The sequence below is a fragment of the Gekko japonicus genome, unplaced genomic scaffold (assembly GCF_001447785.1).
Source record: "Gekko japonicus isolate JY-2015 unplaced genomic scaffold, Gekko_japonicus_V1.1 scaffold14, whole genome shotgun sequence".
NCBI lineage: Eukaryota > Metazoa > Chordata > Lepidosauria > Squamata > Gekkonidae > Gekko > Gekko japonicus.
Window position 1 is genome coordinate 1,841,510 of NW_015176452.1, and position 16,027 is coordinate 1,857,536.

At 42.5% G+C, this 16,027-nt stretch overlaps 1 protein-coding gene across 1 annotated transcript in view; it reads left to right on the forward strand.

The window, feature by feature from the left end:
- The first annotated feature begins 401 nt into the window (after positions 1-401).
- The window catches only part of EFHD1 (EF-hand domain family member D1), a 41,136-nt gene continuing 25,510 nt past the window's right edge, over positions 402-16,027 (forward strand). Inside the window, exon 1 of the mRNA XM_015426829.1 lies at positions 402-785. Coding sequence (XP_015282315.1) covers positions 442-785 — 344 coding nt within the window. The 5' untranslated portion in view covers positions 402-441. The remainder of the gene's footprint in view (positions 786-16,027) is intronic.

A 16,027-nucleotide genomic window follows, 5' to 3' on the forward strand; every position in this document is an offset into this window, starting at 1 on the left:
CTAGAAATCTTAACTCCGTCCCCCCAAAATCTGAAACTCCCAACGAGTATTATGGGCCTCATTCGTGAATGAATTTTAAACGATCAAAACCGCAAGCCACCACCTTCTGTGCCATTTCCCCCAGAAATAAAGAGTACAAGAACAACGACACGGTAAAAATTACCACAGGAAAGTGGTAAACGCTCAGGGTGAGGAGCGAGCCCGTTCTGGGGGCCCTCTGGAGAAATCCGGCCGCGAGGCCCGCCCTTCTGGGTGAATTCCTCGGCGCCTCCTTAAGTCTCGGCCCAGCCTCCGGCACCTCCCCGCCCCTCCTTCCCCGCCAATTCGCCAAACTCCTAGTACGAAGTTTGAGGCCAGCGGGGTTTTCCTTGAGTTAAGGAACTGTTTGTGGCGGCTGCATTGAGGTGCAGGAGGACCCGCTGGGACCCCCCCCCCCACGCCATGGCCTCGGCCGAGCTGGCCCAGAAGCTCCAGCGGCGATTGCTGCGGGACGGGAGTTGCTCGGAGCCCACTCCCGACAAGGAGGAAAGCGAAGAGGGGGTCAATCTGGGAGGCGCAGCGGCGGAGGCGGCGGCGGGCTCTCAGACCAGCCCTGGAGACACGGACGAAGACCGGAGCGTGCTCAGCGCCGCGGCCGACCCGGAGCTGAGCGCCAAGTTGAGCCGCCGGCAAGACATCAATGCGGGCGCGGCTCGGCCCCGCTTCGCCCAAATCTTCAATCCCTACACCGAGTTTAAGGAGTTCACCCGCCGGCAGATCAAGGACATGGAGCGCCTGTTTCGACTGTAAGCACCGCCCCCGCCCTCCCCCCCCCCACTCTTGAGTCCGCTGTAGGGTTTCCTTTAATTTCAGAGGGATTTCTGCCCAACTGCGGCTGTACCCTAGGCAGGCTGCATCGCGTCTGGTCTGGCTGGAAATCATGTCGCAGGCATATTTAAGACTGCGGCTTCCTTGAGGCGCACTTCTAAGTACAGTCGGTCAAAGATGCATCCCCCCAGTGTGGGTTTTTAAAGCTCCGTGTACACGCGTTTAGGATTGCAAGCATTCAGCACGACCCTGTGTACGTTTACTCAAAAGAAAGTCCTTCTGGTTCAGTGGGTTTTACTCCCCGGAAAGTGTGGTATGATTCTTAACTGGGGCCGGGGGCGGGAGCAGTTTCTTTGGGCAGTCACTGGCTCGTTAAGGCAGGTACTGCGAGCACGTGCTCGGTCCGCTCATGTTCTGGGCGGCTTCACGCTAACAGCGGCCGTTGATTTAATAAATTGAAAAATCTGTCCCTTCCCCGTGGACATGCTGCCCGTGGCCACGTACAGAAACTGGCTGGTCAATCCACAGAGAGCTTAAAAAAGCGCAGCTTTCACAGTGCAGTCCTAAACAAGACTTACACCCTTCGAAGCTTGTTGACTTCAGTGGAGTTTGAAGGGTATAGTGTGAATAGGAGCGAACCTAAAATCTGAAGAGCTGGAGGCCCGTCAGGTTTTTAAAGCACGAATTGTCTTCGGCAGCAGCACTTTCTGAATAGAGGGAGTTCTGGATTATGTTGTCCTGTCCGAAAGTGGGGAAAGTGTTGAGTACTCTGGTGGAAGTGCATGCTACCATATAGATACATGCACTTTCCCCCTTTATTGCAGTTGGTGTACATAATTCTTACAAAAGGAAAGAAGAAAGTACTGCATTTTACATTCCCTGCTGAGTTGATAGCATAAAAGTAGGTTAAAGTCTTCACCTTGCAGACCTGGAAGTGTTGTGTAAACCTCATCACCACTTAAGGTTTTTTTCTTATTTTTTCATTGAACCTGTGCTCTAGGTTTGAAGCAGTGAATACTTGAGATCAGTGCCTTTTAAAAGTCCTGTTGCAACAAAGAGCTTGACCTCCCCCAGATCTGCAAAGTCAACTGCAGTTATATTTAGCATGTTCCTTTCCAAGTCATGAAAGGTGACTATTTGTCACATTTTCCAATGATGCTAAAAGGCTCATTGAAAGATGCTCCAGGTTAGTTTTAATAAATTAATAAATTTAATAATACTACATGCTCCAGGTTAGTTTTAATAAATTAATGGTGCAGTGTCACTGCTTGAGAAAAATCTCCATTGAATTCAAAAGGATTTACTTCCAAATACATCTGCATAGGATTAAGACTGTTCTTGGTGAAGTAATTTGACAGTCGTGACTGCACTAAAGAACAATACATTGTCTTAATAATTTGTGCTGATAGCTTAGGTTGTGTTACAGGTGAATTACTTAATGGGCTCTGAAAATGCAAATTGAACTTCTCTGTTTACTTCCGATAGGGTAATGTAAGCAAGACTAAGCAGGGCTAGAAGGAAAAAAGTTTGTGGCTGCAGCGTTAAAAGTTGAACTGAGTAGATCACATCTACACAAGTCTGAGGCCTGTAGCATGTAGAGACATCTGGCATGTAGAAACCTCCATCAGACATAATGACAAATAAGGCTTGTCATTTGTGCGAATGATGCAGTCCCCCCCCCCCCCCCCTAAAAAAAATTAATTTGTCACTGTTTCCATACAGCAAATTACGGATTGGATTTTGCAGAAATTCCCCCGAATGGAAGGAAAACAGTTTTTGCTAATTCTCCTCTCATGCAGTTCTTGGGGGTCCCGTGTCCCCTAAGAACAGTCTTTTGGGCTGTAGTGGCGAGGGAGGGGCAAAGAAGTCCCATTCTGCTGCAGGAAGTCCTTTCTGTCATCAGAGACTTGCAGTTTGTTCTCTTCCCTATGAGCTAAGGTTTGTAATCAAGCATTGAAACAAAATTTGGAATCCTGGTTTGTAGGGAACAAAACAAATTGTAGCATGTGGTTTAGATTTAAAGACAAACTATGGTTTGCCACAGAAGTCTTAGTTGTGCACAAATAAAGAATGCTTAGGGATCCCCCCCTGGCCTGACCAGGAACATGAGAAAACATGGTTTGGTATGTCTAAAGCATGCCATAGTATTTTTTTTTTAAATTAATCTCTTCAAGTTTTGTGTTGACATTACCTGTATAGTGTAATCTGTCTAATAGTGGTTCCAGCAACTTTACTTCTGGAATATTTGTGTTTCCTTAGAGCACCTTTAGAAGATCTGTCATTATGGCTCTTTAGCCATTCTTTCTCCTTGATATCTCATATAGGAGGTAAAACCAGGATTAGGTGCTAAATACAGAGTTAATCCCATATTTTGAGATAGAAATTTGGGGCACAAAGTATGTTCCAAGTTTAGGGAAGGGAGATTGTGTATCCTGGAGAATATGAGAAGACTGAAAAGGAGAATTGTTTTCTATTTCACTTCCCTAGAGACAAGAAACTAAAATAGATTCCCCCCAAGCCATCAGACAGCCGTACAAAACCACATTCAAGAAGTAGTTCACTTGATCTTGGATGGGAGGGGGGAGAAACATGTACAGAAGATCACAACTGACTGGCAATAGGCAGTAATTCGAAGATGGTTTCTGTGTTCAACCCTTCATACTTCACACCCTTTTTGATAGACAGTTTTTGTCTTGAAGGAGCTGACTGGTAATAAGTTGTTATTTTACTCAAGATGGAATATATTTGCCTACCCGAATGTGGGGAGCAGGAATTGCTTCCTGCCAACAAGGAAGGGAAGCTTTTGTAAAATTAGAGCTGGCTTGTTTTTTTCTTTAATGATGTTAATGTGCTGCAAATGTTATACATATGGGCTACTAAAAATGTTGTTGGCTAGTAACTTTTGTGAATTTGTTTGCCAACCAGCTTTACCTGTGTTTCCAATAAACATCTTGAGGAATTCGGGAAAAGACATGAAGAAATATTTAGCAGCATTTTCTAAACAATTCTTTATCCCAGAGCCTCCTTGCTGTGGCAAGATTCTAAATGTCATCAGAAGTTCCTGACCTAGTTTTCTGCTACCTTTCTAGATAGCTCTGTCTAATCTATGGTAATTTGTCAAAGTACAAATTAGGTAGAGCTTAAAATGTGTTTGCGTGCTAGGATAGGTATGCAGGAATGGTGCTAGGATAGGTATGCAGGAATGGGTGGCCATGGCCTTTGCTTACCAAAGATACTCTGATGGCTTGTCTTCTTAACATGTTCTCAGTGGAACAAATTTAGAGTCCAGTGGCACTTTTAAAACCAACAAAAGTTTATTCAAGGTATGAGCTTTCGTGTGCAAGGCATGTTCTCAGTGGTCACACAGCTTTATTTTGAGCTACAGCTATTGATGCCTCTACCTCTTCCTTCCCAGTTTGACAGAGAACTCTGTTTCAACAGTGATTGTGCTTTAACCATGATCCTATTGGTACTCTGCTATATAGCCCTACTTGAGGTAAAGGAGGGGCTGCCTTTTTTGCCAGTGTACCAGAGGGCTCCACGCAACTGCAGTACTCGCTGTGTAAGTCCAGAGATAGAGCCAAGAGAAGAGAAGAGAAGAAGAGATTGGGTTTATACCCTGCCCTTCACTACCCGAAGGAGTCTCAGAGCAGTTTACAGTCCCTTTCCTTTCCCTCCTCACAACAGACACCTTGTGAGGTAGGTGGGGCTGAGAGAACACTTTTGAGAACTGCCCTTGAGAGAACAACTCTGAAAAAATTTATGACTGACCCAAGGTCACACCAGCAGCTGCATGTGGAGGAGTGGGGAATCAAACCCGGTTCTCCCAGATTAGAATACCTGCTCTTAACCACTACACCAAACTGGCTCTCTTCACCCCCAAAGAGCAGTAATTACTACAGGTATATTTATCTATATTCTACTCTTCAGAGGATTTATAAATATAATCAAATCCAGATTATAGAATAAATAAAATAATAGGACAGCATCATGGTCAGTAGCACCAGAAAATAAATAAGCAGCAGTGGCAACAAAACCAAAATGTGTTTACACAGAAGAGCTATTAACATAATAAAAACAACATGAAATACAAAATGGAGCAAAGGTTGGCTGATACACAGTGATATGTTGTAAGGTTGTTACAACATGAAATGATCTTGCAATCAGTGAGCCTTAAAAACTTGAAAACTATGTACAGGAAGGGAAAGAACAAAATAGAGTTAATAGAAGGCTAAAGAAAGTCTAATAATGCTGTTGCTCTGATGGTGAGAGGCAGGGTCTCGGGCTGCCCTTTGTATCACCACTATTTACAAATATAGCAGCAGCAGCTGTGCCTTTCCAAAGGCAAAGTGGCCACTATGACCAAGTACTGCCTACCATCCTAAATTCTCATACTCCACTCCCTTGTCTCTCACAGCTGTGTGCCCCATCATGATCTTTAGATCCTCATTGGATTTCTGTATCACTAATACTGAAGGAAGACTTTCAGTAAATATTGTATTTCTTATAATATATGTTGCAATGATGTGGGAAGTTGTACCTGTCAGAATCTTTTCTCTGAAGCTCCTGGAGGAAAAGGAGCCCCTCAAACTATATTCCCTCAGTCTTTGCTCACAGTAATTCAGCTTACCTTGCCTGCCCTCTTCCTCCTGGTTAGGTACAGGTAGCTTCTCCTGTTCTCTGTCCCATTATGCCTTCTTTTGGTTGGGCAGGAGGGAGGATTTAACCTGAATCAGACCCTAAATATTTCACACGCTTTTCAGGATTCTTCATCAGCATTTATTTTTGGGCTCTGTGAACTTTGTACCCCATTTCACACTATCTTTGGAATAGATTTTCCATTCAGGCTTTAAATTTGCAAGGCCTCAGTGTGGAAGTAAATCTGCCCTTGGTGCTGAGTAAACAATAACAGACAGCCCAGAGTAGCTAGTATTGATCTAGCACCCTGGCCGCCAAGCCTGTCCTTGTTGATATAACCTTTCCCCTCTTCTGTCACTATGATTTTCTGCCCAGATTTTCTGCCCTTACTGCCATATCAAGCCACAGCTCTCAAATAAAATGAAGCAATTTCAAATCTCAGCAGTAAAGATCTGTACTACTATAAGTGGGGAAACTCCAGTGCAGAACATCCTTAGAGGTTTACAGCCAAACTCAATTAATTTGTTTATTTACACATCTGCTGCCTTCATTATACAAAATGGGATGCATGTGGGGCTGCCCTTTTACATCTAGTTTAGAAGCAAGTTAGTTGGTTTTTGGGCTCCCCTTGTGCTCATAAAGTTAACATGAAGCTTCTTTGAGATGCAGTAGGGAGGTCTTTGACATAGACAAGGGGTGATGCAACTTTCTTTGTTCAACCTTAATTGACCCTTTGTTCACAGTCACCTTTATTTAGAATATAAAACAGCTTTTAAATTGAACATGGTGCTTTGCCAATTACACTAAATCATCCTGAGGTGGGGGCAGGTGGTCTGGGAAAACACATATAAATCCAGGAGGGAAAGAATGGTAATGAGTTTCTTCCAGATCAAATAACACATAGCAAAACAAAGCAATTACTATTTGGCATGGGGATTCTGCAGAAGAGCCTTAGTCAATCTTCCTGGAAAACTTGACAAATGCACACAGCTGGAATTTTGGCTAAAAGACTTAACTAGTTTTTACATCCAGAAAACACTCCTCTATATTTGTGTTAATTTTCTGCCACTTAAAATTATATATAGATATTTTACAGCTTTACAGGGCCACATGCAGTAAGTCTGCTCATCCTGGTATCTTCTGTGTAAATATAATATCATGATGATCTGTTCTGGGCAGGACTTCGCAAATCCAGGGTACCAGGCTGCTGTGGTATCTAGAGATTTCATTCTGGCATCCAGTATTGTCAGCCGTGATTTTATTGTAGCTTCTCTCCACAATTATCAATGGAAGAACAAAGTTTCTTTATTATTTTACATCACAGTGGTATGTTGTATGACATAAAAAATAAAAGTGCATGAAGTTGTTACCATTGCTTATTTTTATGTTAATTTAACTTTACACCATTTAGTGGTAGTTCATAAATTCATTTCTTAACTGGTTACTTAACCAGACTGGCTCCGATATTCAATTAAATGGAGCTTTCTAAAGCAGTAATGGAATAATGAGAAATTGGGAAGAAGTTAGATTAGGGATAGAGGTTCAATTTTTGTTGTGGTGATTCCAGCCATTGTGCAAATACTGCACAATAGCCTTGGAATGTAGATCAAACAGCCAGCATTCTGGGGCCATGTGCAGATGAGAATTTTTCTATAAATCTAGGAGAACCACTAGATTTGCAGAAAGATCTGATAAGATTTTAAGTGCTCCTACCCCCAAAAAAACTGGAGAAGCAAGATCTGCCCTGCTCAGACCTCACAACTCTAAGGGTGAAACCCTGACCAAGATTTTGCAAGACCATGGTTGGCATTACAAAGGAGATTTTTTAAGCAGCTGGGAGATAAGGGCAGGGCAATGGCTGGAGGGTTGAGGGGGAACAATGAGGCAGGAGCGGGGGTTGGGGAGAGGAATGAGGTGATAGCAACACTTGTACCTGCAACCTCAAATCAGGTGGGTATTGGAAAGGAGAGAGCCAAAGAAAATTTGTAAAGTCCTGCCTCTAGACGTATAAAAATGGCAATTAGCGGCACAGCTAGTAGAATTTTCTAGTCCCTGATGGTGACTTATTATTTTGATTTTTTCTGAGCATCTTCAATAAAAAATAATAAAACTGGGTATGCATTATCATATTCTATTCCATTTATTTAACTTTGTTTTTGAAACCTGCTCTGCTGTGGGCTGTTTGCCACATACTAGATTTTTTTTTAAAGGGAGGATATTTGTGATCTTGAGTATGACGTTATGCTAACAGTAGCATTTCAGCTTTTTCGGGTTTTCTGTTTTTTTGATGTGTGTGTGCCTGAAAGTCATGGTTGACTTCTGGCGACCCCTAGTGGGGCTTGGATGATTCAGAGAGGTAGCGTATTATTGCATGCCTCTGCATCCCAGCCTTAGTGTTCCTTGGAGGTTTCCCTTCCAAGTACTTGTCAGGATCAGTCCTGCTTAGCTTCCAAGATCTGATGAGTTCAGGCTTGCCTGGGCTATCCACGTCAGGGTGCATTTAAAATTTTTCCTTTAAACATGGGGAGTTAGAAACAATTTCATTTTAAAGAACAAAAGTGATCATTAGCAATGTTCCCTCTAAGTGGTGGAGTCTTGGGAGCAAAAATTCTACTTTGTGAGCTACTGACATTAAAGTTGTGAGCGAGTGATTTGGCTACTGCATAAATTAGTAAACAAAGTGAGATATCCATAGGTATAGTGTGGGACACCTTCAAAACCTTCATAAGGGGATGGTGTATTAGTCAGGATGCATGGAGGAAAAAGAAAAAGAAAGAAACATATGAAAAATTAGGTACATTAATTAAAAAGGAGGAAGATAATCTTAAAAAAACCGGAATCTAAAGATGGAAGAGATAGATGAAGGTTGTAACAACATGAACGGAATTTAATGTTAACACAAGAAATTGCAAAAAATATAGAGTATACTAAATTGGATTACTTTGAAAATGCTAACAAGCCGACTAGATGGCTAGCATATAGGCTAAGAAAAGAAAGAGGAAAACGTAGTATAATAGCATTAAAAGATGAAAAGGGAGAAATAAAATATGGACTACAGGAAATGAAGGAAAAAATAGAAAATTTCTATCAAAACTTATATAAACAAGAGCTGCAAAAGAAAAGCCAAATAAATAAATTCCTCCAGGAAAAGACCCATAATATACTTGAAGAGAAATACAAAACTATATTGAATGAAAAAATCTCAATGTGTGAAATAGTGGAAGCAATTAAAAAACTGAAAAAGAAAAAAACACCCGGACCTGATGGGCTACCTGTGGAAATATACCAAATTTTTGAAGATCAAATTAGTCTACCATTTAAAGAACTCCTTCAAAACATTGGGCTAACAGGAAAACTACCTGGTTCATGGTATCATGCTGCAATTACATTAATTCATAAACCTGATACTAATGACAAAGACATTAAAAATTATAGACCTATATCTCTCTTAAATGTTGATTATAAGACCTATGCCAATATTTTGGCAACAAGATTAAAAAAGTTAATAGCACAGTTAATTCATCAAGACCAAGCAGGATTCCTTCCAAGTAGACAAATCAAAAATAATACATGAACAATTTTGAATGTAATCAGGGGTCATTTCTTAGAAAAAGAGCTAGGGGAACTCATTAGCATATGCCACACACCCTGACATCACCGGAAGTGTGTCATAAGGCCACACCCCCTGACATCACCGGACGTGTGTCATAAGGCCACACACCCCGCCCCCAACGGTCCCGGCCGCTGCTGCTGGCCTTGCAGCTCCACTGCCGAGCCCCATGAGGGGCCCGGCGGTGGACCTGCAAGGCCGGCAGGAGTGCAAGGAAGCCCCGCGAAGGTCCTCCCTGGCCCCAGGCAGGCAGGGATGGGGAGAGGCAGGGAGGAAGCAACTTGCCCTCCCTCTTTTCCTGCCTCCTCCTGGCTGAATGAGGGCCAGAAGCGGGGTGGCCGGAAGCAGGGGGCGGGGCTTCGTCATGTGCCCGCCCCCCGTACCTCACCCGGGGGAACTGCGATCCCCCGCGATCCCCCCCGAAATGACCTCTGAATGTAATAGAATATTATGATTGCCATCCGGAGAAAGCCATGGCATTAATTTTTTTGGATGCAGAAAAGGCCTTTAATAATATATCATGGGAATTTATACTCCAGAAATTAAACATCTGGGAGTGCGGAATACACTTTGAAACAATGATTCGAGCCATATACAGGACTCAATATGCTAAAGTGATTATTAATGGAGCTACTGCATAAATTAGTTTGCTCTGGAGTCATCCTTTGTGAGCTAAGACAAACATGTGTGAGCTGGAGGCTAAAAAACTGAGCTAGCTCACACTAACTCAGCTTAGAGGGAACACTGATCATTAGGGTAGATAATGGAATTTTGAGGGCATCTTTGAGAGCAATGCTCAGAAGGCATTAAGAAATAAGGGGAGAGATAAGAATTTTCCCATTCAGTGGCCAGTGAGCTCTTAAATATCCACTTGTAAGCTGTTCTGTTTCTCCTCAAGTGTGACAACAGCAAGAACAGGCTGAACAATTGGCATTGTGAATGGCAGAGCCTCAAGACTTCCATGGGGTGTGGTTTACAAAGACAGAGTTGAATAATACTGAAGGACAAACTAGACACCACAGTGGAAGGTTTGTGTGGGAAAGAGCGTGAATGAAATTGTAGCCTGGGTCAGCGAGACTGCTGAATGCTCCCACTTCTTTGCTTTAGCCCAGCTTGGAAGAAATGATAGTTGAGGGTGGAACAGGGGCAGAAGTTGCAGGAATGGTTCAGTACCCCCTTCCCACATGCCCCTTTTGTACTTTATATGTGACTGGCTAATTCTGTATTGTGTGTGTGTGTGTGTGTGTGCGTGCACACACCTGGAAGTCATCCCGACCTCTGGGGCAGACTCGCATTTAAACTCATGGGTCTGCCACTGTTGGCCAAAAATGTAGTTTCTCCATAGCTGAACATGTGCCCCACAGATATTAAAGAATGCCTAGCATATTTATTCTGAGGAGGGAAGAAAGAATGCCGTGTTTATAAAGAGCGCCCCGCAAATCAAGAGGTTTCATTTGGTCTGTTTGTTGGCTCAGAAAATTAACCAAGAATTTGCACTGTAAGTGTTTGGAATAAATTTCTGTGAAATGGAGAGAATGATGCATGTTATATAAACTTCCAAGGGATGTGGTTCATATTGCTGGATTCTGCTTCCCAGTTTTGAAATGGTTTGGATTATTTAAGATGATCTAGAGAAATGGGAAGATGGACTGACCCAGGCACTTCATAATTGATAAGCTTTAGAAGAAAGAGACAGGAAATAACAGCAGTGGCGCAGGGGCTAGTTATTGTGCAGAGCACTAAAACATCCACATGGTAACATCCATTCCTCATGGAGGGCACGGTATTGCTTGGAAAGAGTGATGTTGTTGTCCTCATTTTTTTTTCTTAGCCAAAGCAGCTTGCAATCATGACCATAAGGTCAGAAGAACATACCTAAAGAGACCATAAAAACCCAGAAAGATCTCCAAGTTCTATTAATAGCCTGACAAACCACTTGAGTCCTATTGAGGATAATCCGGCATGAAAAGGCTCTTAAGCAGAGGACAGTCTTACAGGTCTTACGGTAGACCATTAGAGTTGGGGTCTTGTGAATTTGGAAGTTTAAACACAGAGAATCCCAGTGAGATTGACCTGCCTGTAATGGCAATCACAATAACCATGTGAGCATGGATTATCTTTTTAGTTTCAAGCCTCTTGCCAATGAAATTGAATCTCTTCTGGGAGTTTCCAGATTCAAAACATTCCTTCTGTTTGCAGTGAAGAGAAACAGGAAGGAAGTTACTGTCTGCATCAGAGGAAAGCAGGCACCTTATCCAAGACCAGGTAGAAATAAAGACTGCCTGTTGCAATAGTATGTGAGATGTAAATACAGCAGGGAAATCTGAAGGAAATGTGTAGCATTTACAGGATTTTATTGTAGTCACTAACTATGACTGCATTCTGGCCATCATTTACTGTTCTCTGGCATGTAACCAATAAATGTGCCCTGTTGGGACTGTATGGGTACTTTGAAATGGATTTTTCCGTAGTTGTTTTAGTGCCTATTTTTGAAGCCACACTTAGCTTTCTGAGCCCCCCCCCCTCAATTTACCAGTCTGTACAGTATACATTTATTTATTGCTGTCTTAGTCAAGAAACATGAAAAACAGACTGGTTCATGAATAGTCATAAGGGATCTGTTTGTTCAGTGGTCTTCTGCTAGGGAATGTACGTTCGACTGGGAGTGTATCAAAGGCCCAAAGTGATCTGGTTGGCAAGCTTCCATGGCAGAGATTTGATCCTGGGTCTCCCAGATCCTAATCTGACACTCTAACCACTGCACCACAAGTCTTCAAGATATTTATTTTAATAGTACCAGTCTATGAAAATAACTTGGGCTCACTATAGATGTAAGGTTAGATCCACACTACATTTTCCACTAATGGAAGGCCTTTCCTCAATTCAATTCAATTCTGACCTTTAATGGCATAGCATACATAGGCCCCGGTCACACGGGCTGGATATCGCGGCGGGGGGGGAGAGGTGTGGCTGTTTGCCCCGGGGCAAAATAACGCGTGGTTGCGCGATCAGACATCTCGTGGAGGTCCCGTGGGTAGGGGGGAGGTGCCGATCACAGGACAATCCTGCGGCGTGGCAAAGAAGCGGTGCGGCGCTGCAAACGGGTTTGTTTTTTTCTGTACACCAAAGTATGTGCATGCTCCGTTGGGTGCTTGTGCGCATCCATGGAGACTTTGGGGGGGGGAAACCTTTTTGCAAGGGGACATGGGCGGGCGCCAGATGCCACCGGAAACGCGATCAGACACCCACCCTTGCCCCGCGGTTACCGGAAACTAGTACCTCGGAGGTACTAGTTTTTTACCCCACATCTTCAGCGGGAAGCCTCGGGTGAGCCACGGGAGCTCTACGCTTCCCAGATGTGGCGGTGAGATCACGCCCGGAAAATCCGCCTATCTTCCGTCTCTCTAGCGTGGCTAATGTTCCGTGTGACCGCAGCCATAGTCAAGTATATACAGAATGGAAAGAAAGATTTAACATATGTAAATAGTTATACTTACAGTCATACTTGATGAGGTTTGGATTTAAGAATATCCACCAAAAAACTGGCTACAGACTCAGTAAATTCCCGCTTAGTATCACTCAATAAATGCTGACAAAAAGAAAAATTAGTTGAATATTCAGGGGGTAAGGAGAGCTTGTGAAAGAGTTCCTTATGGAGATTGTCATTCCGAGACCAGTGGAGCAATATATGCTGAATTGAGTTGGGGTACTTGCTCCACAGGAGCAGAGTCTTTCACTCAGGGGTACTCAATGATATCTCCCCTATAAGACTTTAGAGGGGAATGCATTTATTCTGGACAGCATAAATGCCCTATGGTGGTTCGGAGTAATTAAGTCTGCTAAATAATAGGGCATCTTATTGCAAAGAATATCGAAACCCAATTAGGCTGGGGAGCAAATATATGGATTAATTGGACATAGTTTAAGTTTCTCCCAGTCTAACAGTCTCTGTTTAATACACCTAAAGATGTAGAAAGGTCATCCACTACTGTAACGATTCCATGTTTGTTTAAAAGTTTGGTTGGCATGGCTGTGTGAGGATAATCTAGAGTGCTGGACTCAAGCAAGTGATATGATTGGTGAGTGACAGAGAGGGGGAGGGGGTTTGGAATGGATGCTGTGTGGATGATTGGAATGTCTATCTAGTGTGTCTGTTAGGTATGACAGTTGATGAAGACAGTTAGGTAGTCAGTTAAGTTCTGTCTCTGAGTTGGAGGAGACTCATCCCTGTGAGGGAAAGATTGGGTTCTGTGTAGTAAAAGAGTTAAGCAGTTTGTTCGTTTAAGGTCTGAGAGAGAGAAGTCTTGTGTGTGTAATGAAAAGTTAAAGCATAAAGAAACAGTAACCATATATGGCCTAAGGAAAATACTGTTACAAAGTGACATGCCCTGATCCCTGTCAATAAGAGGGAAGAGTGTGTGAACATCAAATAAATCTACTTTTATTTAAGACACAAGTTCTGAACGAAATTCTTCCCAGGAAACACATAGTCCTTCGAAAGCCCAGACCCTGGGTCACAATACCAAAACCAGAAGAAGAAATATATTAGTATAAAGGTGTGGAAAGCCTTAAATTTTCCTGGTGGCGGCCAGATTACCCTGAGAGCAAAACATAAAGAACACTTTTGAAGGGATACCAGACCTCCCCAAATAAGGGGTCGTCACAACTACTATCCTTAATTGGTAGAGGTTGGACGTAAGAGCCACTGACCAACTTGAGGTATAGAGGTCTCTTTTCAGGTTTGGTCCTAGTTCCATTGGGCTGGCTGACTCAGGGCCGCAGACTACAAGCTAAGGGCTAGAGCCTTTTGGCCTGCCTAGGCAAAATACCTGCAACAGTTATAGAAATTTGGCCTTGATGGAATGGAAACTTGGCCTAGATCTCCTATAGCTGGTACAAAGATGTTCACAACTTTCTTCCTCCGCTTAAAATAGACAGAATTGTCCAAGGTTGAGTAACTTCTGTCTGTGTGCTCCATAAAGGCTGCATCCAGACAAATTAGCTACTGTACTATCATGGTGTCATTCATCAACTACATTTTCTGTTTGGACAAGGCAATCTACTTTGGATGATTTCTGTATTGCATCATTTGACAATGTATTGCATCATTTGACAATGCGGTCAAAAGTCCACTTCTGTCTTTTGAGAAGAACTGATAGGTCAACTGTAATCCACTCAGATATTTGTTTCTGTTCTCTAATGTTAACACTTTAAGATAAGTATTGCAATAACATTTTAGCAAAGTATAAGGCCAGCCCACAAGCACTTGACCACATTAAGTTACAGACTGAATAGATAATGACAGAGGCAAATATTAGAGAGATTTTGTTATTGAGCTGCTTTGCTGCTGCTTCCTACATGGTCTAGGCAAGTTGCACAGCTACAGCTTTCCTGCACAAGTTGCCTGGCTGCCACTTCCCAGTGTGACCTGTGTCGGAAAGGGAGCATGGCTAAATGGTACAACATCCACTTGGCATGCAGAAGGTCCCAAGTTCAGTTTTCAGCTTCTCCAGTTTAAATGAATAGGTACTGGGTGAAATGAAAGACCTTTGCCTAAAACCCGCTATGAGTCTGGCTATAAAATTTGCGGGCTGGTCCCTAGATTCATAGAAATATGTCAAGGCCTGCTTCATACCCATTGGTAGGATAGACATGACATTTAGTATTGTGCTGTTATAATTATTCATCTCCTGAATTGTCTGGTTCAGACAAGTCAATCCAAGCAATGAATGATAACAATAAAGCAATATCTAATGACATATGAAGCCAGTGGTTGTGAAAAAACACTTTTTTTTCTTGCCAAAGTGACAGTATAGTTGAGGGTGAACTTTTAAAAATGATGTGTGTTATTCTTTACAACAAGAACCAAACAAAATATCACAAAGAGTAGAAACTCTCAAGTTTCCCAGAACTCATCATGAGGTTGGGTGCTTAAAAACAGTGTGCGCGTACGTGCTTCAATTTATGTTGGAAGAACCTCAAAGTCTGCAATTTGCAACTTTCTTAAAAATGAGTAGATTGGTGATGGGTGCAAAATGGAATTCAGGATGTCCCAGAGCTTCCTAGAATGAAGTCTCTTCCTTTGAAAATATAAAGAGCAGCGATTCATCAGAACCCTTCCCAAAGTTGTCTGGAACACCCAGGTCCTTGTAAGGCTGAGAGCAGCAGAAAAACAGGTAGTCCTGAAGGAAGATGTTCTAATGGGTGTTTGTTTATGGGGATTAACTTCCAGGTAAGACTGTCCAGTTTGGCTTCAAACGACTTGCTACTTGTTGAATCATCCAAACATTTTTCAGCTTCATGCATGTAAGGCCTACCACATTTTTTACGATCGTTCTTAGTACCTTACAGTTTCATATTATTGCCAGTAATAGCTTTCCATGATTTTAAGCTCTATTTTCTACAAGGAAAATGTAGTCAAATCCCTCAGAAGGAGCTGCTACAAGGTGTGTGACTTTGGAAGCATTTTCACTAGAATGCTAGGATTTTTTGAGCGGGTTGATTACTTATTTCATATTTCATATAAGTTGACCAGTCATTTGTTTTGTTCTTCGTGAGCAAAGAAGGCATTAACAAAGAGACAGTGTACTCCATGTATTATGACTGTTTTAATCTTTAGCACTAATTGTAGAATAGCAGGCTTCATTGAAACTCAGGGAGGCACTTGCACTTCTTTCTGTAGTTTCGTAGCTTCTTGACGAAGAGGTAATGTATGTCATCAGTGTAGGTCTGGAATGGCTGTATATGGGGCCTTAAAATAGTTTCTCCGTTCATGGGGAATGCTGCAGTCCAGCTATATTATGCAACCTCCACTCTGCAGAAATCTGTACCAAGCTCTTTTTTTGGTCTGGAAAAACAAGTTTGCTTTACTCATTCCATACCCATTGACTATATTTTTAAAAAATCTCAGTTCTGCTTCTTGGGACTTTGTAAAGAAGAAACCTTATCTGCTTTTGTGTTCTTCCACTGTCT